The sequence below is a fragment of the Andrena cerasifolii genome, chromosome 2, assembly GCF_050908995.1.
Source record: "Andrena cerasifolii isolate SP2316 chromosome 2, iyAndCera1_principal, whole genome shotgun sequence".
Lineage (NCBI taxonomy): Eukaryota > Metazoa > Arthropoda > Insecta > Hymenoptera > Andrenidae > Andrena > Andrena cerasifolii.
The window spans coordinates 9,513,314-9,535,613 of NC_135119.1; the positions used below are offsets into that span (position 1 = coordinate 9,513,314).

Here is a 22,300-nt window from a genome sequence, read left to right on the forward strand (position 1 = left end):
CGTGATATAGCGTGTGAAGTCGCCTGGTTAGACGGTCTAACTAAGTTGGCACCTCGGACGGACGCCAAACGACCTTTTCCTCTCTGTCTCCCATCACTGCACCTTGACTCCTGCTCGACCACGGTTTCACATTAAGTATTCACGTTGAACCCAATTTGCGTGCAAGGAGTGTTCTAGGAAACTGAGACCGCGGTACCATTTCGAATTCGCCAAATTCCGAAGAAGAGAAGTGTCCAAAAGTTCATTTCGAAAGCGTCCGTCATTCGTTGCCAGAGACCAACAATGGGTATTGGAAAAATTGACACTAACTACGGATCTATAAAAATTTCAAAACGTTGCAGTCCTAAACGATTTTAGATTTTAATTTTTAAATAGTTTATTGATACCAGTCACGGTTCTTGTGTATAGACCCTAGATCTATTTCTCTTTCTATCTATTCGTGAAATCTGCTTACAATAGTGTGACAAGACACAGAAACGACATATCGTGGCTGTGGATTAGGGCTGGGACTATTTATCGAATTTTTCGGTATTGAAATATTCGAATACTTCAGTTGCTCAATTTTTTGGCGAATATAATTCGAATATCCGAGTATTCGAATACTATTCGAATATCCGAGTATTCGAATACTATTCGAATATCCAAGTATTCGAATACTATTCGAATATTTAAGTATTCGAATACTATTCGAATATTTAAGTATTCGAATACTGATGGATTCAAATAGTATGGTATGAATTATAAATCAAGTTCTTTCGATTCATTTGTCAGGGTGAAATCTTGTAAGCTAATTTTGACCCACTTCACACCATACTATTCGAATACATCAGTATTCGAATACTTGAATATTCGAATAGTATTCGAATACTTGGATTTTCAAATAGTATTCGACTATTTGGATATTCGAATAGTATTCGAATACTTGGATATTCGAATAGTATTCGAATACTTGGATATTCGAATAGTATTCGAATACTTGGATATTCGAATTATATTCGCCAAATAATTGAGCAACTGCATTAGTATTCGAATAGTACTCGAATAATAACATTCGAATACTCAAATATTCGAATATTAAATTATTCGAATAGTCCCAGCTCTACTGTAGATTGTGTAAACGGGTAGTAATAATAGTAGCTGTTGTATAACTATGACGAATGAACAAGTAAGGAAAGAAGCATTTAATTATTAAGGTTCCTATAATAAATGAAAATACTTGCATAAATTTGTGTTAAACACGAGCTCAATGTTTACTTAATATGTAGGCAGATATTTCGGTACTATCTTGGCAAATAAGAAATTTATTTGCATTTTTCAAATTATTCAACTGAAGCAGTATTACTAAATAAAATGCATATTTCATTTCATTTCAGAATTCCATTACCTGTACAGTGTTCAAACGTTCGTCACAACGAAGAGATTTACTATTTCTTAACTCCTTAATCTGAACATAAACTTATTTGTGTGATGCAGTTTTCAATAAGACAAGTATTAAATAGAGTAGAATTTCAAGTACCTGACTACATCCAAATTAAAAAATAGTAGTTTCGTCCATTATTGCAGCGAATTATCCAAACATCTATTTCGAGAAAATATTTTCAATTACAGAAACGATATTGTCCGTGAATTCCGAATTCTATGTAGCACTCTCTTTCTTCTATGTATTCGTTCATTCTGTGTAACGCCCATGTGACGGCTGACAGAAGTTGGTAGCACTTTCCGCTGTCTAAAATGATATCCAGCTGCAATTTTAGTCTGATTTCTGATGCGAGAGGGTTCGAGAGCTAGGATTTTCCTCACTCATCCCACTCGAGTCTGCACTCGAAGAACATCCCTAATGGGAACAGGCAATGGGTTGGGATGGGTTGACAATCCGCTAATTACTTTAAAGTAGTTTTCAATTCTCCAAGCACCGCCACGGTTATCGAGGGTTGCACGCCAGGAATTTCAGTATCTTTCACGTCTGAGCGCCGTATTAGGGATACAGGCAGAAATTCTAAATTACATTCTCAATTCTGAGCAAGAAGTTCTTTGTTTCGGAACTTCCAAACTATAAATAAACAGTTTATGCACAAGGCTCTGCTATTTGTTCTATAATTTTCTAGTATGGGCACCTCTTTTAAGCAAAAAATTAATAATTATACAGTTAAAAAGGAAACAGTTTCACTTTTATATCATACATATTCGACATGTTATATCATACAAAGTTACTAACGAAAACAATGCAATTGTGGTGGTAAAAAACGTTCGTCAGGCTATGGAAAGATTTTTAGTCAAATTCTGTCATTGGAGCTGGTTTAAGGAATGAGATTAAGACAGCAGGTCGGAAACGTACTTGAAGAAGCTTGTCAAACAAAATCGGAGAAATTTTATACGAGACGAATAGATGTGAAAGGCTTGCAGAAAATAAGGGAAAGCAAAATATATATTCGTGATTAATCCTAAACTTATGGCATGACCAAATACTATTAGTCTAAACGAACGCTGTCTAAACTATCAATTGTACGAAATAAAAACATTAATTTTTAATCTGCAGATGAATACATTTTATCAAAATAATTGGAACTGTATGCTGAAGCATGCTTAAAGAGGTGTTGAACATTAAAGTAGGATGATCTGGAAGGCTAACAAATCATTTCCGTAAAACGAATCATTCTTTGCCCAAGTTATCGGCTCGTTACCCTTTATTTGCCTTCCGTGGTGCGAGGATCGCATAAATTTATACTTAACGGGAGCATAAAGGTGTGACAAGGAATGAGTTCCGAGACCTTGACTTAAATGGAGGCGAGCGTACGGGTAGTTGCTGCTACTCGTTGATTATTTATTCAAAGGGTATTACGGGGCTCCACTAATTATAATTTATATCGTGGCAGTAACAACATCACATCGACCATACAGCTTCAGAGGTGGCACCATACACGCGAAAGTGCCAGGAAAACTTTCGAAACGCTGTGCGCGGTAACTACGGCTTTGTTTATATATACAAATATGTATCTCTCTGCTCGTCGCAACTACATTTAACAGATGGTACAATCTTCCCACCCGTGCCTGTATATACCTTCTTAAATGTTCCTCAGTTCTTTAAATAATATTCAAAAAATCGAATTTTAATCTAACGTAAACATTAACTAATATTCCTCTTTATATTTACAACGTAAGTGTTTCTTATATATTTCCACATCTGCTTTCTACTCGCAAGTCATAAGACAATTTCCTACATGAATTACAATTAAGTTAAGACAAAAATTTTCACTCACAGAGAGACTTTCAGCGTGGCGATAAAAGTGTCTCGCTTCAGAACGTATTACCAACAAGAAGGCTCGCCTTTCCCTCCGTCAGATGTGCCCACGTTAAATTCCATACACTCGATTTGCCGCCAGTCGAAAGAGAAAATTGCTCAGGCACAGATTTCAGCGGACTCGCGCAGTCTCGGGGCTGAACGTTCGCCGTCCCGATGATAGATAATATTTGAAAAGTAAGCTAGGAATTCAACAAATTCGCGTTCCCTCGGAAACACGAAAATCAGCCCCGGCCGGCGTGCAGCTTGATTTCGATCGAGCTCCACATAGGTAGACACAGAGACTGTGACAGGCACGAGAGCCAGAAGCATGTTCAGCCAATCAGCGGTTTTTCCTAGACTGGCTGTCATTCAGTCAGCCAAGTGGAAGGACAGGAACGGCTTGTGGTTCGGCTTTGGCATTATTCATTATGCAGCTCACAACACGCCGTCACCTGCCACCGCAGTCCTGCATACACAGTCAGCCTGCCATTGACCACATACGTGCGCCCACGTCTGTGCATGTGCCCACTGCTATATCAGCTATATCTACCAAGAATTCTCTCCCCCTTTATTTTTTTTTTTTTTAGATAACACTCCGGGTTCCCTGTCATCCGCGTCGATTCGCGTCGTTGCGCTGCTAAAACTTATTAGCCACGGAATTCGGCCGAAATCGTTTAAATGGTTTACTAGGTTTCCCCGGCGAACGTTCCTCCAGCCAGGAATCTCGTTCGCGGCGATTCGCTGCTTTAAAAGTAACTGGATAAGCGTCGCGTGGTTATCGGGTTCTGATCGCCGGACACGTGTATGCAATATGGAGCTTTTTGGTGACACAGGGGGTCCAGTGGCGAACACATTTTTCTAATAAAGAGAAATTAAGGGCGGTATTCTCAGTCGCTACTTATTCTTAAGCATGCGGCAGCCTCTACTGACTCTAGTAGCTAGTAAAGGATGCGGAATGCTTAAGCATTTGGTTAAGAATAAGTAGCGACTGAGAATACCCCCCTAAGACTCTGTTGAGGATGTAAGCGAATGAAAGGCGCCACTTCGGGAGCAGCCTGGTCAGTTAGGATTAGGGAAGGAAGTTCTTCGGCTGTCTATCTGTGACGATGGAGTGACATGTGGATTTGAATTACGTGAGTTAAATGTCTCACATTGATCGAGTGTACTTTTAACCGACTTCGAGGAGGAGGCTACTCAATTCGTCACGTATATTTCATTACGTATGTATGTTCAGGCTTAACTTCCGCATAGGTGCACCGATTTCGATGATTTTTTTTTTCGTTTGAAAGAGCATGAAGAGCCGGTGGAAAGAGTATGAAGAGCCCCACTTGATGAAAAGTTATTCTGCAACTTTGACTTATTTTTTCATTACTGTATTCTGCTAATTCATTTACAGCTTTTAAAATCGATTGCCTTGCCAACGAAGTCGTCTAAAGGAAAATTTTGTTTCATATTTTCGATTTACTTGTACATAAATCACCGTTTCTACTCCTGTACCACAAACCTCGCTTCACCAGCTAGAGTGCATTCTCGAATTCCCGTATAAAAATTTACCAATCGCTCTTAGGAATAATGCTGAACCAGAAATGTCACGTGACTATAGCATCATACTGAATAGTTAAGGAGACATTGCTAATTACTTGCTAATTTCGGTCAACTTGGCGAGTCTGGGCTTTCTAGATGAATTTCCATCTTCGTAACAGTTAATCATATTTACATTTATTTTACATCTATTCAGGAAACTCCGAGCTCCCTAAACAGTTCTTTGTAACATAACTTCGTAACACTTTAAACATAAGAATTGTTCAGTTTTTTGTGTTTCGTCACACTACCAAAAGAAATAGAAAGTTAGGTATATTAAGAAAACGCGATAACTGTAAGGGCTGATTTCACCCCATTCCCAGTGAAATTCCGCAGAAGAACGTTGCTCCTTTCATACCCCAGTAATGTGCTCTACATTCACATGTTTTATTAAAATCAGAATTTTCGGGTGGTGAAGTTTCCTTGCTAGGAAGGCCGCCCCGATTGACTTGTAACTTTTTACACTAGAGTTCGACACCTGTATACGCCCGGAATAAATGGCAAAGTCACGGATACTCGGAATCGATGATATTGTTTCTGCGCACACGTAACGGCCATCGGTACCATGGATCGCGGATAGACTCTCACCTTTCGAATTGACTAAATCACAATATTCCATAAGCTGATTGACGCATGAAAGAATAGTAAGCCATGGAATAGATAGGCGGCCCCAGGGGGAGGACGGATAATAGGTAGGAACACGACTCGGATTTTGGTAGCGTAGCTTCCGTCCGCTGACAGCGTTCCCCTGCCCCGCTTATAGTGGCAATATGTTTATACTAGACTGATAATGAATTCATGCTGTGCATAGGGCAACCTACTCGTGAACAGGTTGCAGCAGCATTACAGATCGGATCGCGCAGATGCTCTTTTGTCGGCAGATGAGTGAGAGCCCTGGGGATAGCGGTGGATGATATCAGATCTGTCGGGGTCGAAGTAAGAATCAAGGGAATCGGAGGATATCCGCGTGTGTACCGTACGTGTGCATGGGCTCGGCCGAACGCGGACGCATGTAGGCGCAACCGGGGGATCCCACGGGTCCCAACGGGGTACCATCCTCGGGGCTTAATGACAATTCTGACTATTCTATACCGCTCAAACGCTCGTTTGCGCTTGTTTGTATGTATTATGATCATTTGTACTTAAGCGGGTGCACACATACTGGCCTAATCACACGAAGATTTCCTTCCATCCTCGTCGTACAGCGGAACGGAGCGACAGGAGAAGCATACGTTGTCGCCGCTGACCGAGTTAAAATAATATTCATATGAAAACAAACGGGGATTCAGGTGATTGCATTAGCTGCAGACTTTTATCTATCGAATATTCCACACTTGTGTTGTTTGTAATTAATCGACGTAAAACACTTTGTAAATGCTGATTGCTGCAAAGGCAGCATCGTGAGGTGAACCTGGACACTTTTGAGTGACGGTGTTTGAACTAATCTTTAAATGATTATTCTGAGATAGTATTTTACTTTATTTCAAAATTAAAGTTGAGTTTAATCTTTTAGATACTTTCAGATTGTTTCGCTTGAAGAGGTGATTTTTTAGACAATAATTGTCGAACTGAGATTATAAACTACGAAGGAGCTGATTAATGGTAAAACGCAAGTGTTTTAATTGCGTAAAGAGGCTATTTTGAAAATTGCATTCTTTTAGAACTCCACAGAAGTATAGATATAATAAATACGAATTATATTTCAATGTAATACAGTGGCGTTAGATCTTAGAGTCCGTACTTGATTAATACAAATAATAATACAAATTGGTAGAATATGTTCTGGGGTTACGATAAGTTGTTATGCAAAGGCTAACAAATATCACGCGCTTTTTCTTTGCAAATGCTGTTACAGATGTTTCATATTTCCCAATTACAAGCTGTTGTGTCACAATTACGAAATGGTTAATAACACACCCGTTTTTATGGTTGTCCTTCATTTTCCATTTCTTTTTCACGCTACATTTGCTAAGCAACTCAAAATATTTCTTTGAAAAAATATGATTTCTGATACACTTGAACTAAAATGATTTTAAAATGCCTATTATATTTGACCATTCATTCTTTAACAATATCCGAAATGGAAATTTATTAACGTTTTATTGTTGAGATTTTTGTTATAAATAATTAGAGATGTGCCGACTAAGGTTTTAGCCAACTAGCCGACTATTCGCCGATACGAAAATGGCCGGATAGGCGGCCACTAGTCGGTACATCTGTATAAATAATAGACTGAAACGCTATTTCAATTCGTTATTTCGTCTTTTTATCGCAAATAGAATCTGTCCAGGCCTGGTCTCAAATAGCCATTAAACTAACATCGATCATAAGGAAAGGAAAAAGAAAATCAATCTGTCACTCATGAAAGTTAAGTGTATTTCGTTTTCTATTTGAATGAATTATTTTGTTTTGTCAAAAAAACTGTAATTTTTTATAGTCGTCTACGAAAGAGTTTTAATATATTGAAAGACCAACATATACGATTTTTTTTAAACAAGTAATACATGTATTTTACGATTTATATTTATATCAATACTATAATAAATAAGAATATAAATAAATAGTAATATTTCCAAGATAAAGATGCAGGAATATGTATAAGACTAATAATATTAAAAAATATAATTAAAATAAATCCTTCAGTTCCCATTGAATTGAATATGTAGAATGTAGACCATAAATAATTTTTTTTATTCAATTAAATATGTAAATTAATTTCCATACCCATCATCTGCACCCCTGCAAATTAACGAATTAAAAATAACATGATTAATTTTGGAAGATGATTTCCTCGTTTGTATTGAAATTAAAAATTATTTTTTATACCAAACACCCTAATTTTTTTCCAATGACATGTGACTTCACCCGATAGGCACAGAAATGTATATAATTTTTGTGAAACGTGTTTCATCGCATCTAGTGTCAGAAACGTGCACTTAAGAGACACATAGAAGTGTCCCTCAGAAGTTAAACTGATTTATTCTACATTCTGTTCATTCCTCAATCCTAGTACTTGGGCATTTGACGCAAAAATTCCTGCTCTTCCTTTATGGAATACATCAGATTGATAGACTACTTAGAATAATATAATAACGGCAAGAAATATGTAGAAAAATTTATATGAAATTCATAAAACAACGCTCACTTATATTACATATTTTTATATTACACCCGAGAAAATACTTCGAAAGACATTAAATGGCACTCGCCTTTGGAGAAAACGGAAGTATGATGTACTCTGAAGTAATTTAACAGAAAATTATTTTACTGGCAAGTGATTATATTATCCATTGTAACTAAAAATGATTCCACGAGAGAAAAACCTCGTGTGATACGTTACCTTTTGTAGGTAATGTGTATAGCCACATACAGGATGTAGGATAGACTTATCACAGACGAGGTATAGGATAGACTTATCACAGACGAGGTATAGGATAGACTTATCACCTTATGGATGTCAGTATCGCTGCCCATACTGTATTGCCGACTCATAATTTGAGGTCTGAATGTAGTGGCATCTGCTCATGAACAGCGTCCAACTCAGCAACTACTCTGAAATGTGTTGAAATGCTGAAAGGTGTGCGCATACTTATATACGTGTGACTTGTTTAGAGAGAGAATTTGACATAAGAGGTTAGGCTTTTGTTACGCTACGCTTTGGCTCGGTTTGTCAACGACTCACGCGGATTTCTCTCCCAAAATCCATTTCGTGGATCAAGACACTATGGCGCTCAGAAATGGTATTTCTTCAAAGCCTGTGCAAGCTATAAATTGCAAGATGACATTATTTATTAGCACCTTGCGTACCCTTGCGAACACATTCACGTATCGTGCGCCGAAAAGTATTAAAAATTCATGCTGTTACTGATATTCTCACAAATTTCTAATGTACTGTTTAATCATTCCAGTGAAGTAATAATAATTGGATTCCGTTTGCCCCTAATATTAGTTTACCGCCAACACTGAAATTTACTGTAAAATCTAATTTTAAAAGTCTCGCAGAAAGTTGCATGATGCATGAGTGTCTTGTGGTGCATGGATGCAACTGCAAATCCAGTTACTTTTGAAACCCGCATTGTGAAATAAAAGTTTGTCTAGCCCTGAGAAATTCATCGGTTCAGTGAAGTGTGTGCATGGCATAGTGCATATTATCTCGTGATTTCTCAATTCGCGCATCAATTTCATCGATTACTGGACCATGTGGGAGGCCTTTTAATTTAACAGGATTCCATTGAGATATACCTGTTACTTAGAAGACTTTTTCAGAAACTGAAGGATGTTTAAAAACAGAAAATGATTTTGTAATCGTGTGCAACGCGATTGTAGAGTCAGTGCCTGAGCCTGCCAAAAAGTGTTTCATAGAGTACCGTGCCTCTACGTGTTAGTGATGTGAACGCGAATTCCCATAAGGTGATAGGTCTATCGCTCTATCCTATACTTCGTCGATGTTAGTAACTAAGGGAGAAACAAGTATGTCACTCATATTTTTCCAAATATTCCTGTAAATATTCATTTACACCAAGTTCAACTAAACTGTATTTATACATTATAAATAATACTATGTGATATGTATAAGCATTAACATTAATGTATCAAAGGATTAAATATGCAGAATAAAAGAGAATTCATTCGGCGTAGAAAATCATTTGCAAATCCAAGGCCAAATGTTACTAATTGCTTGATATCTCGAGTCCTATCGATCATAGTTAATAATAATTTATACTGGGTGGTTAGTGTAAATGTTGTTAATATTATTTGTCAAAGCAATAGCCACTGGAGTGGATATTTCAGCGGAAAATCCATTTTTGCCGAAGAATTCGTTGGATTTCGCTATTGTAATTAACCGTCGACCTTGTTTTGATCGGGGGACATCTTTCCTCGAAGTCTATGTAAGGAGCTCACGGAGCTCCATGTATTCAGTCGTCGTCGATCCTCCGACCCTGGAGGGCCTCCGGGGACCCTGGAGCTGGCGAGCCCCCCTGGACCTAATGGACTTCCTGAGGACCTGGTCCTTCCTCCACCTCCTGGAGCTCCTGAGCCCCCTGGAACTTTCAGACCTACTGGCCTAGCTGGACTTGCTGGGGACCTGGTCAGAGTTTCAACCCTGGTTCTTCCTCCAGCCCCTCGCCCCCCCCCCCTGGCCTAGGTTAGCTTATTCGGTTGGTGCCGAAGAAAGTTCAGGGTTCGTTACCAACGTCAAAACTGATTTCCCTCCCTTTGTAACTGATTTCTTTGATTGTTTTTCTATACCTCGTCTGTGGCAGCACCAACTCCCCGACAGACAGTAAGGTACGTGTACCGTGGTCGAAAACGCGCCCGACAAGCCACGAATCGATCGCAAGTAGAGCCGATATCTGCATTCGCGTCAGAATTGCGATCCGGAACGTGACTCTATCCACAGACGAGGTATAGAATAGACCTATCAAGCAATGTATTTTTTGTGTCGCCGGTTTAGGGGGTCCTAGGACCCCCTTGCCATTTTAGTGTCGCATGCAACGTTACCGGTGAAGTCTCAAAACAGATTGTAACGCTACGCGTGGTAGGAACTAGAATTAAGCACGAGTAAAACTAGGTTATGTTTTGAGAGTCAAAGCCCGCGATTTACAAATGTTTCTGTTAGAGTCACACGGAGTCCACGTTGTGTCGCGTGCTGTACCGTAGATCAGTTGCCCAAAAACCACCATAGGGGCAAGCAAAATCCATATTACGTAGCCAATTATTGTATATATCCGCGTCTTAAGTTGTTGTTGTCTATACTCAGTATTATTAAAGTTAGTGCTAGGAAATACTGTGGTTACAGTCGTTTCAAATTCTCCCAGCCAGTCACAGTTCCCGTCGCCATTAGTTTGCTGCCGGGAAGCGTTGTTTGATAAGTGAAATTGTCAAACGCGCACCTACGTTCGCTAAGTTTAGTGAAGTACGGTCGAAAAAAAAGTTCTTAAAATTAGGATGAAAAATTTAATTTCATGTTCACATGTTCTTTCATTTATTTCGACATTTACTAAGGTATTTAACTCGATATATATCTTGGGTGGGAAAAAACTCATACTCCACTTGTGTTTCAATAATTATCAGTTTATTATCACACGTTTTACTACTTCTCAGTCCGTTACGTTCCATAATAAAGAAATAAATAAATAAATACAATAAATACAACAACGTAACAAAACAAAATATAAAAACAGTTGACTCACGATTTCTTACAATGCCAAAAACATAATTATACTCAGGGCCGTTCCTGGCGGGGGTGCAGAAAATTTTGATTAATAAGAATAATAATCGAAACTGTTTTGCACGATAGCTGTTGAAAATGATGTATGTATAGATATAAAAGTAAACACTGCATGTTAAATTCTTAATTAAAGAATATTGGATTAATAAGGGCGGTAATATTGTTTCTGCACCTGTGCGGCCAAAACACAGGAACGGCCCTGATTGTAATACTTCTTAATTTCTAAACCTACATGAAGAACCATTAAACGCAAACTTTCTAAAAGCTACTGAAATCGATTTGTAAAAAAAATTTAAATACGTAACAAATAAGTTAAGTAACGGATACGGAAGAGATCAGAAACTGAAAAATTGCACGGCAAGGAAACTGAGCTCGCTAAAATATCCGTCTACCAATTGACTTTATCGACGCACGATAAAGCCAATTGCGAGTTACGAATGTCGTCGCAAAACGCACAAAATAAATATAACCTATTTAATACAAATTACACGAGAACCATAGTTATACTATCACGAATCGAATTGAGCATTCATCGTCATTTACGATTTTTAAAAATTACTCTTCTACAGAATGCCGTTAACCTATCGTACAGTGAAAAGTGGGGTTATGCTTCTTTCGGGGAGCGTACCTCGACATTGTACAATTTTATTAATTTCCTGCTGGACAATTTTTCTGATCTGTACGAATGAAATATGCTCTACTTATATTACTTTTGTCTATTATTTGATAAGCTTTCTCCAAAACAGAGACTGGCGGCTTTGGTTCTCTTGTCAGGATCCAAGCGTTTCGTATACTGCAACGCATCACATGTCATTAAAATATATGCGGATGTATATAGAAATAGATCTCTGCCATGTGCTAGTAAAATTGTGTGACACAATCATCACTTGTAAGGATTAAAATGTATGGTTTTGTTGTTTTATATACTTACCTAAATACACCAAAGTTGGAACAACTCCACACCACGGCGAAAGATTTGTAGTCGGTATCGAGGATCCAATACGGCGCGTCTATAGGAAGAGGTAGAGACGGGAACGTAACGATTAATTTAGGATCGTCCATCCTGCCGACTAATCTTCCAATTCCCTCGATACTCGAAGAAACTCCAGTGCTAAATAGATAATCGAAAATTTTCATTTCACTATGCAGAATTATTATTTTCAAGCACCACCTTCACTTGGACTCGGTAGGTACATATTCTTTCACATCTATTTATTTAAATACAACATACCAATAATAATTCCAACTTTCGTAGTTTATTTCGTAAACATTGTATTGCAAATGTGAATAACTGTAATAATCTATCACAACAGGCTATTTTAATCTATCGCCACAAACATCATTAAATCTATTTGCAAATATGTACTTATCTACCCGTCGTGATTGGTAAAATAAGTAAATACTTCCATCGTATTATAGTATAGCTAATTAATGATCGAATCACAATTTTGTTAAGAAAGTTACTATAGGCAAATATTGCTTAATTAAAACAAGGTGTGTGTGTAAAAAATTTATTAGGAAAAAATGGGCGCATCTGTAAGAAGTTTGAAGACTACTGTATTAAATTATTTCTTACACGCCCTTTTGCGATGCTATCGCGTACTTTCAAGAAAGCAATCATGTTTGCAAAAAGTAATTCCATTGTACTCACAGGGCGGATATTTGTTTGTTCAGGATCTTTATCGAGCCGCTTTCATCTTGGCTGTAATTCGCCGTCACGCACTTTCCACCGAATTCGAAAACGGCGAAGTACCTCTCCACTTCGTACCATTTTCCTATATACTGGAAAGCAGGTTAAAGCCGGCATGATTATTTGGATAATACAGTAATGTTATCGGGGAAAGAAATGCAGCGCGTCATCGGAAGAAAGTCTGAATGGACTTCCTTTTAAACTTGAATGCTTTACGTGTCCCTGGCCGCGTAGGATGTACTATATGTAGTATATCAGCGTCCAATTGAGAACGACTTTCTAAATACTGGTTGTATTCCCTCATAAGTAAGTCAATATACAGGTAAACACAATAAATCTATTCTAGTTTCTAATATACAGGGTGCCCATAAAGTCTCGATCCATCTCAGTGAAAATCCTTGATAACCTCAAAACAAGTTTTATTAAAGTGATAAACACATTTTGCAAAAGTAAATTAATAGAATTCAACATGACCCTTTTGCATGTCAGCGCACTGTTGCCAACGTTCTAAGGTACTATTACCCGGCCGAAAGAAGATCCCCAAGAGGCGGGCTCGGGCGATACAGTCCGTCGCTATGACGATTTGTCGAATCACCTATTTGAGCACACTTTTAATGACGCGGCACACGTATTTTACTTATTGGCTGAAGTAGGCACATACATTGTCGCACCGCGCGACGAAGAGAGCGAACAAAACCCATCGAGATCGAGTGGAATAGAGCGATCTGACCGACAAGCGTCAAAGCAATAGCGTAGGAATCTCAGACGGTTAACCAGTAATATATAATAACATAAAAATTTCCTTATTTTTCAAACAATCTGTGCGACATTGCGTTTGGGCTTATTTTAATCAGAAAAATCTAACCAAACCAATGATAATACTTTCCTGAATATATTGTGAAAAATAAGGAAATTTTTATGTTATTATATATTAATGGTTAACCGTCTGAGATGTCTACGCTATTGCTTTGGCGCTCGTCGGTCAGATCGCTCTATTCCACCCGATCTCGATGTGTTTTGTTCGCTCTCTTCGTCGCGCGGTGCGACAATGTATGTGCCTACTTCAGCCAATAACCAAAATACGTGTGCCGCGTCTTTAAAAATGTGCCCAAATAGGTGATTCGACCAATCGTCATAGCGACGGACTGTATTGCCCGAGCCCGCCTCTTGGGGATCTTCTTTCGGCCGGGTAATAGTAGATCGAAGGGTTGCCCGCAACATGTCCGGTGTAATGATTTTTATCTTCGATGCCGTGGCGGATTTAACAGAGCGGCTGATGAGCAGTTGCCGCATAGGCCCCTGCGTAGAAGGCCCACGCAAGGCCCCATTTCAAAAAAATTATGATTAGGAATAGGTATCCAAATACTTCATTTTATTCGTACTACTACACTCGGTCCGTGTTTAGTAAACTACCTCTTCATTCCCCCCCCCCCCCCCATTGGGCCCCTTAGAACGTTTGCCACCTGGGCCTTTTTTCTTAAATTCGCCACTGCGCCGGTGATTTCTAATCGGATTTTTCAGGTCTCGAAGGTAATTCGCCGTAGTTTGGTATACGTTAGATTTGACGAATACCCAAGCGAAAGATCCAACGGAGTTATGTATAAGCCCGTTGAATGCGGTACCTAAAGTCTTTGTGGCTCTTCGACCTATCCATCTGCCTGAAAGGCTTGGTTTAAGTGACCGCTGGGTTTTTTCGCTTCGGGATTTATCAAATCTAAGGTATACCGAACTACGGTGCTTTGAAATGCAAGGGGGTTACGTTGAATTGTATTAATTTATTGTTGCAAAATGTGTATATTACTTTAATAAAACTGGTCTTGAGGTTATGAAGAATTTTCACTGAAATGGCTCAAGACTTTATGGGCACCCTATACATACATCGCTACTTGGACTACAAATGCAGAGAATCAAGGGATGATCCACTGTACATACCCTTTTCAAATCGAAGCTCGGCATTGTCTCCAAATTGGGGCATGCGCCTAGAAATGGCACTTGTGCCATTGTCGCGCTCGCGATGGTAAGAAGTAGACACACCCTTAACATGGTCGCTTCTGTAAACAGAACAGCAAAAAGTTGTTCGTTATTATTTGACACTTAATGTGGCGCTGTCAGGTACCTGTGCATGAGTTCACAATTTCGATCTATCATTGCGTGTAAATTTAAATAAAAAAGTCTTACAAGGGGAGGACACCATGAGGTAGACACCGATTTTTATGAGCTTTGGCACGCTGGATCTATGTCGAAAATAAGTAAATAGGTGTCCGAGCGTTTCTGCCAATGGGCCTTAATAATAAATATATTTACATGGAAATTATTAAAAATTTCATAGTGGCCGTGGGGTTTTAGTGGGTAAAAATCCCACACTACCCTGGCGTCCGCGGGAGATTCTCTTCTGGAGGCGTCGGGGTTCCTTTTGAAGATGCCTCCACGTTAATAAAAAAACTTATAAATTTTTTTTATAAATTATTCTTTTTATAATTTTTTTTTTAACTTCGGGAAATCTTCAAAAGGCACCCCGACTCCTATGTTTTGTATTATTTAATGAAAACAATGGACAGCTAACTCAGTTTATCCAAGTAAGTAACAACTTTCTGCATTTGAATACAAAGAAAAACAGATATATCTCTGCGTTTCAGAAAGCTATACTATTTTATTTTGCTTGTGGGTTATTTACCTTTTTATCATGTTTTATACACGTTTCTAATTCAATACATTTTTTTCTTGTAACCACCCAAAGGATACATTCTTCAACTTTAGACCAGGAAAAATTCTGATATTCTAGGAATAATAGTAATCACTTGTTATAAATAATAATTAAGCGATCAATTTTTTAAAACAATATACAGCTTCGAATACGTAAAATTAACATTGCATCATATTATCAGTTCACGTTAGCTATCACTATGCAATGTAACATATATGAACACGTATACAGCCTTAGATGTATTTATAATAATTGCAAATGTTTACTACAGAAAAGATACGATCAGAATTTGAATCGAAACACGTTTCAAAAGAACAGTTAACTTGCAGGCTGCAACGATGCAGTTATGGCAGTATTACTTGCATAGACACCGTTATATTTCAATACCTTAACACGAAAACTGGAAGACAGTACCGATGTTCATTGTTTTGTAACACTTAATGATAATCCATTTTGATGATACATGTTCTGTAAAATAATTTTGCTTGTTTAAGAGAAGCTTTTACGTTACCAAATATGTTCAGACACGTTACTTCATATTTCCATTTATGTACAAAGCTATAAAAAAAATCATATAGATTATGCATTATCCTATCGTAATGAGTGTTTTATTTTTATTCATCCCATAATAAAACTTTAATTTCTATTTAACTGAAAGAAGAAAAATGGATTTACTGGAAAATGAATTTCTCTTTTAGTATGAAAAAGAGAAAAGAGTTAATGCACTCAAATTACACCACCAGAAATATCTCTATTATTTGTCATGTCCAGAAGAGGAAATTTTTTGTATTGAACTGATAATTTTCTGGATGCAGATGGGAATCTATTCCAGATCAAAATTTCTTACATTTCAGAATGCTTAAATTAATTTTGTTTACTTGTTAATTATTAACAATGCTAGTTCCATTAAATAGGAGTTGCCTCTTTGAAAATCTTCATCTTCATAATAAGAGTGTTTTCCGGAGGCAAACAATTTTTTGTTACTCATTTATCAATTACAAAAAGCAGCAGACGTAAAAGCAGCACCACAACACATGCGTGTCGTCATGCTTTATGGGCAGTATCTACCCCTGTGTCTAATTATAATATGTATGCGCGCAACGTATTCGGGAATACTGTCAACTTCGGTCACGTCTAAACGAAAGCAACCGAATGTCACGAATTGCATTAATTGCGGTGGACACGTACCGGATTGATAATCGCTGCGCAAACAAGAAACTTGGCACCTCGAGGAACCGATCGGGGATGACTGTTACACTTCTCACGCGACGAACTGTTCGCCAGTGACTGGCCTTCCCGTTCCTCACGGCTTCCACTTGGACAGCGGACGGACTCTTGAGGGCTGACTGGATGCGTTCGAAAAATTTCTGTCAGTTAGTGGGTCACTAACGGTACGTCGAAAGTTCAAGAAACCCCGGGTCTGTAATTCGGATTTACCGTCGACTAATCGCTTTTTAAACGAAAGTCTGTTTTCGATGGGTCGAATTTCGAATTGTGTACCGGTTTCAGAAACCTTTGTTCGAGCTCCCTTGATTTCTTTTTGTTTTTTAATCGATAGCTGGGAGATGTTTACATCATAAATATATTAAATATTTTCTAGCTGTACTTTTTCGAAGTTAAGAGAAGGTTCAGCGTGTTTTGATAATGAGTTTTAAAACATTTTGTTTTAGTTGCTTGGATTAATAGAAGGATGCCCATTAGTGAGGTAAACGCGCGCGCGAGTTGAGTTTTGTGTGTACAATAGTTTGATTATTTTGCAATGAGGAGCACAGGCAATTGGATAAAATACGAAATTAAGGAGGGATTGCGCCTTGTTCGGTCGAGAATTATTATGTGAATTATTTGTGAATTTTTTGTACAATTATTTTTTTGTACCGTTCCTTTTTTATTTAAAGGAGGTTTCCTGATTTTGGGGCAAAACCTTTATCAAACTCAAATCGGGGTCAAACTTCATCTTCCTTAAAAGGCTGCCATTTTAAGAATTTTTATTTTTCTTAATGCATCTACTACCACCCATAGCCACATTCATATAGTTTAAGAATATCTTTTCCTTTTTGTGTGTTCAGATAACCCTTACAGTACTTTCCGGCAACGCCAGGACCACCCGATTATTTTTCAACGCTCTCTCTGTATCTACAATGTATTTTTTTTTTCACTATCTCACAGACATTCAGAACAATCGTTCAAGATACAATAAAACTGCCTGTCAAACCTCAAATTAATTTGTCGAATCGTTTTTGTACAAAAAATGTACAAATAATTACCTATTTTTCGGCCCAACAAGTAGATAGGTTTCTCATTTCCCTAAGAGTAAATTATTTCACATTAATAATGAAGGTGACTTCACATGTGGTATCTATCATTTTCCACGTCACTTTCGTTTTAGTGACAGTATTTCTATAATCATGAAGTTGAGATATACAGAGGGAATGACTTGTGTATATCTTAATGAGAACATTAACAGTCCCATCATATAACATTTCATATTTTGCTAATATTCTAATTATTAATATCCATAAGGGATGACGTTTGCAATATACGTGTATAACGCACAATAAAAATGTATCTCCCTAAAATTTTCGAACTCAATTTTTCTTTAAGGAGACCTTCCAGTCTACAGCCCCCCAAAATAGGTGATCTTTAGGAATTAATTAAAGGCAAACTACTATATATAATTTAATGGGACTTTTTGCATTGTATTAAGGGTGTCTTGGATTATAGAAATATGTTTTTTGTTTTATAATTAATCATTGCAGACGGCACTGAGGAGTCGTTAAAGTCAAGGCGTCAAAAAAATCATCCAAATCGGTGGGACCTATATCTCCAAAAGTTATTATCCGATTCGACTGAAACTCTTTTTATTTTGAAGAATATACATCTGGCTAGGGGGGAAACCAGAGAAAATTACAAACATAACATTTTCTTTAGAAAATAACGACACTTGAAGTTTGTAATCACTTTTTCCCTATATTTGTCACCCTTTCAACGGCTTTGAAAATTATAAATTTTCAAATTTTTGTATTTTATCTAAACACGTATTCCTAAAATGTTGAACATTCGAAAAATGAAATAAAAAAAAAATCGACTTTTAAACCGGAACCTCCCCTTAAACAGCTACCCTTTCCTCTGACAATATTTACTCATTATTTTATTTCTTATAATTCCAGTTTGTTTCTTTCTTCAGCATTTGTGCGCCTCCGCTAACAGTTTACGCAAATAAGGAATTGTAAGTTAGAATGGGAGGAATAAATGAGTAAAAGACTATCACAGTAACATTTTATGTAACAATTTATTCAGTTTCTCTTTTCTTTCACATTTGTACATAATAAGAAAAACAAATATCCCCCAATCCCTCCGCGAACCATAAAAGTGATCATTTTTTAAGGAATGATGACCAGCGAACGCTATGCTCAGGCGAGACTGGTTCCACCAAGAAAACCGCTACAAGCCTGAGATCCCTAAACTAATCGTATACCATCTACATGTATTTCCTCCAATCGGATGATATAACTATGCCTTTCAACGTCATTCTCACGCAGCCTTCTCTGTTTCCTTCACATTTTCAGAGGTGTCCTCTTTCATATCCTCGCTTGCTTTCTCCACTTCCGCAGGGCGCGTGCTGTCCATCAACATGTCTTCTTTCAAACCATCAGCCACTTCCATGATTCGTTCGGGGACCGTGTTAATCGGTCGCTTTTTCGCGTTCTCCGCAGCTAGGGCGACCTTCTTCTTCTCTTTCGCGCTCTGTATTTCAATAATCACATTGGGAGCATCTGGCACGAAAGCGGTTCTGAGGTTCCCCGTTTGTTTCTCTGCGTCTTTTTGGGGCTCGCCCTGCTTTTCAGGTGCTTCCACTGCTGCTGGTTGCGCCTGGGGCATATCCAAGTAAGCGCAATCATCCTGATCCGTCTTGACGAAGAATGTCCTTGATATCTTGTACTTGTCCAGAACGGCGTAGGCCTGTTCAAAGGGGGCATGTTTTAGTGCAACGCTTCTATTTGAAAATTGACTTAGATACCAGGTTAGATATCAATAAATTTATATAACGATCTATTTTACTGGAAGAGAAGAGAAACAAATGAGCCAGTTTAAGAAGGAACTACCTTTTGTACAATTGCGCCTGGGGCCAGCCTTGCCCTAGTCATGATCCACGCGTTCTGCGTGTGGAATGGCCCAATACCGGAGCAGCTCCACAACACTGCATAGGTGTCGTAATCTGTTTCGAGTACCGAGTACTTCGTTTCTGGTGTTAATGGTATCGTGTATTTCACGACTAGTTTCCCTTCTTCAGCCTTCGAAGCAGCTTTCTTGATTTCACCCTCCACTACCCTTTTGATGCCAGTGCTGAATGCCAATACAATTACAGATTAGAAATTATGTGACAAGTGAAAGGTGGGCAGAAAGAACGCGTGTCCTAGCAATAGATGCGTGTGTGAACTACATCTCTTTTTTTTTTATTAACTATATAAAAGTCGCGAGTTATTACGTGATTTACGCTTTTCTATTCAACTCTTTGTTCACTGCTGGCAATAAGTATAACAAGAAATAGTGTCGAATTTCCTGCATATACTCACAATCTATTCGTGACTTCATTGCTGACACGGAATTTACCATCAGGGCCGTGCGTGTAGTTAGCCATTACGCATCGCGACACCACTTCCGTAAGTTGGAAGTACCTTTCAGCTTCGTACCAAACACCCATGAACTAAAACAAAAATCGAAACAATCACTGAGACTACCGATACTGTTCTTTTTAAACTTCCCTTGCCGTCACTTCCGATTCATGCTGATGACACCTACCGAGGGGCAACATCTCTATCCCGCAGATATTTAAGCCTATGAATAGCTAAGTCCCTGAGAGAACTTATCCCTTCATTCGACTATTCTATATTTTGTCTACAAATTTATTACCTTCGCTTACTCATCGAGGGAACGATGAACAAGTTTCGATACGAGCCCTGAATCATATTTACCTTCTCCATGTTAAAGTTCGCCATGGGCACGTAGTCTGGACAGAAGCCCAGGCTAGGTACCTGGGCCCTGGCCACTGCCAGAGCGGAAAGAATCAAAACAATTTTCCCGATCATGTCTGCTGGTGATCTGCCGTGAGCATAGTTCGAACCTCTTGCCTTATATACATTAACCGGAGAGGGCAGGAGCGTTGACCGGGCACACTACCCCCCTCTGTCTTACCAACACTTGAATCTCCTTACGGTACTCCTCATGGCCCCAGAATCTGGTCAACAGACGATGGTCATTGGTCAATGTTGCCACCGACTTCTTGGCAAGGAGTTCAACCAAGGTGGTAACCGTGGCGACCCAGCCACGGCCAAGAAACGCAAACTCCATTATGCATTTCCACGGCAACGGTACTTCCAACCGATCAAGACGATCCCTTGGCCAGCGGATTGGTGTCAGCCAATTTGACGGGTTGCCAAGATTTCCTGGATATATACGGCAATTGTAACGGGCCCGGCGCGGGCCCCTGGGCCTTAGGGCCCAGGCTCCTCGGCTGTGGCTAGGTTCTAGACGATTTCAGCTTCGATGATGAATCACTACGACCTATTGGCGTTCTTTCTCGTGTACTATGTTTATTAATGAATTGTAAATACAACGTAGAGTAGTCGTTTTTATTTTGTAAAAGTTAGTCCAACCGAGTGTTTCGGGTTGAAAATCTATTCTTTAAAAAGTATCGTACTTGAACTTTTTTTATGCTAAATAACTAAAAAATAGTAGAAGAACATACAACGAAACAAATTAGGCATCAACTTCAGCGAATTTTCATATTTTTGTTGAAAGAGTCAATTTTCCAGGTCCGGAACAACACCGGTCCTGGAAAAAGCCAAATATCTTCCGATCTGTACGTTTGTTAAACAAGTTGTTAGAGTGAAACTTGAAGCCAGGAACATTCTCTACAAAACTAAAAAGATAGCGAAAAAACCCCAATTTTTTTTTTAGAAAAATAGCTGTTTTTAATACTTTAGGGCTGATGAGGCAGGTTAACGTTATCCGATCGAGCTGAAACTTTGACAATCTCATTCTCACACTAATTGGCAACTTTTCAAGGGTTCCCTTTAAATAAATTCGGGCATCGATTTCTCGCGACCACCCCAGTATAGAGTCTATCATATCGGTCATCTTGGAATGCACCATTGTGAAACTTACACCATTGATGCGACGGTGGTATTCCTCTTCCTGTAACCATTCATGAAGCCGGTTTCAGCAACCTCGACCTCTGGCGAGCCTGCATTTATGTTCAGAAATGTAACAGGTAGATGGAAAATGTATTCCAGCCCCCCCCCCTCCCCCCGAAACAAAACAAAGATTGCTTGGTACTTACCACATTGTAATTATGCAATCGACACTGCCGCCAGAGTGCTCGGCGTGTGCGGCCCCTCTAAAACATAAGCCAATCGATAACGGGTCTCTCGGCGAGTTTTCTTTTTGTATAAAATCGTTGAAGCCATCGGACCGTTAGCTTTGACTACATCCAACTACTTCTTCCGCTATACTTTGGTAAGTCTCGGCGGTAGGAACCGCTAGACAAAATCTCAATAAATTTCAGTGGCGAGACTTTTTAATCAGGGGAAGAATTCCACTTCTTCGGCGTAGAAATTGCTGATTTAAATTTACTGTATAGAAAACACGATTGGCTATATTTATAGAAAAAATGTGTTACAAAACTGCACTATTGCTCATAAATATTTGCAGCAATCGTACTTTTTTTTTTAACATTAAAGCGTGTCAGCCAATCGGAACTACATTTATTTGAAAACAACTTTTAATAAGCAAAGTCTTTGTTACATTTAAGAT

The 22,300-nt window shown here is 38.6% G+C and overlaps 1 protein-coding gene across 1 annotated transcript; it reads right to left on the bottom strand.

Moving 5' to 3' along the window:
- Positions 1–11,741: 11,741 nt before the first annotated feature.
- On the bottom strand, positions 11,742–21,058 carry LOC143366491 (uncharacterized). Its single transcript, XM_076807607.1, has 9 exons — positions 20,461–21,058; positions 20,062–20,192; positions 19,591–19,831; positions 19,023–19,447; positions 16,676–16,689; positions 14,716–14,834; positions 12,745–12,875; positions 12,025–12,204; positions 11,742–11,886 (listed from the first exon to the last, which is right to left on the bottom strand). The coding sequence occupies exons 1-9, from the start codon at positions 20,572–20,574 to the stop codon at positions 11,742–11,744; spliced, it is 1,500 nt and encodes a 499-aa protein (XP_076663722.1). The 5' UTR covers positions 20,575–21,058.
- Positions 21,059–22,300: the final 1,242 nt, after the last annotated feature.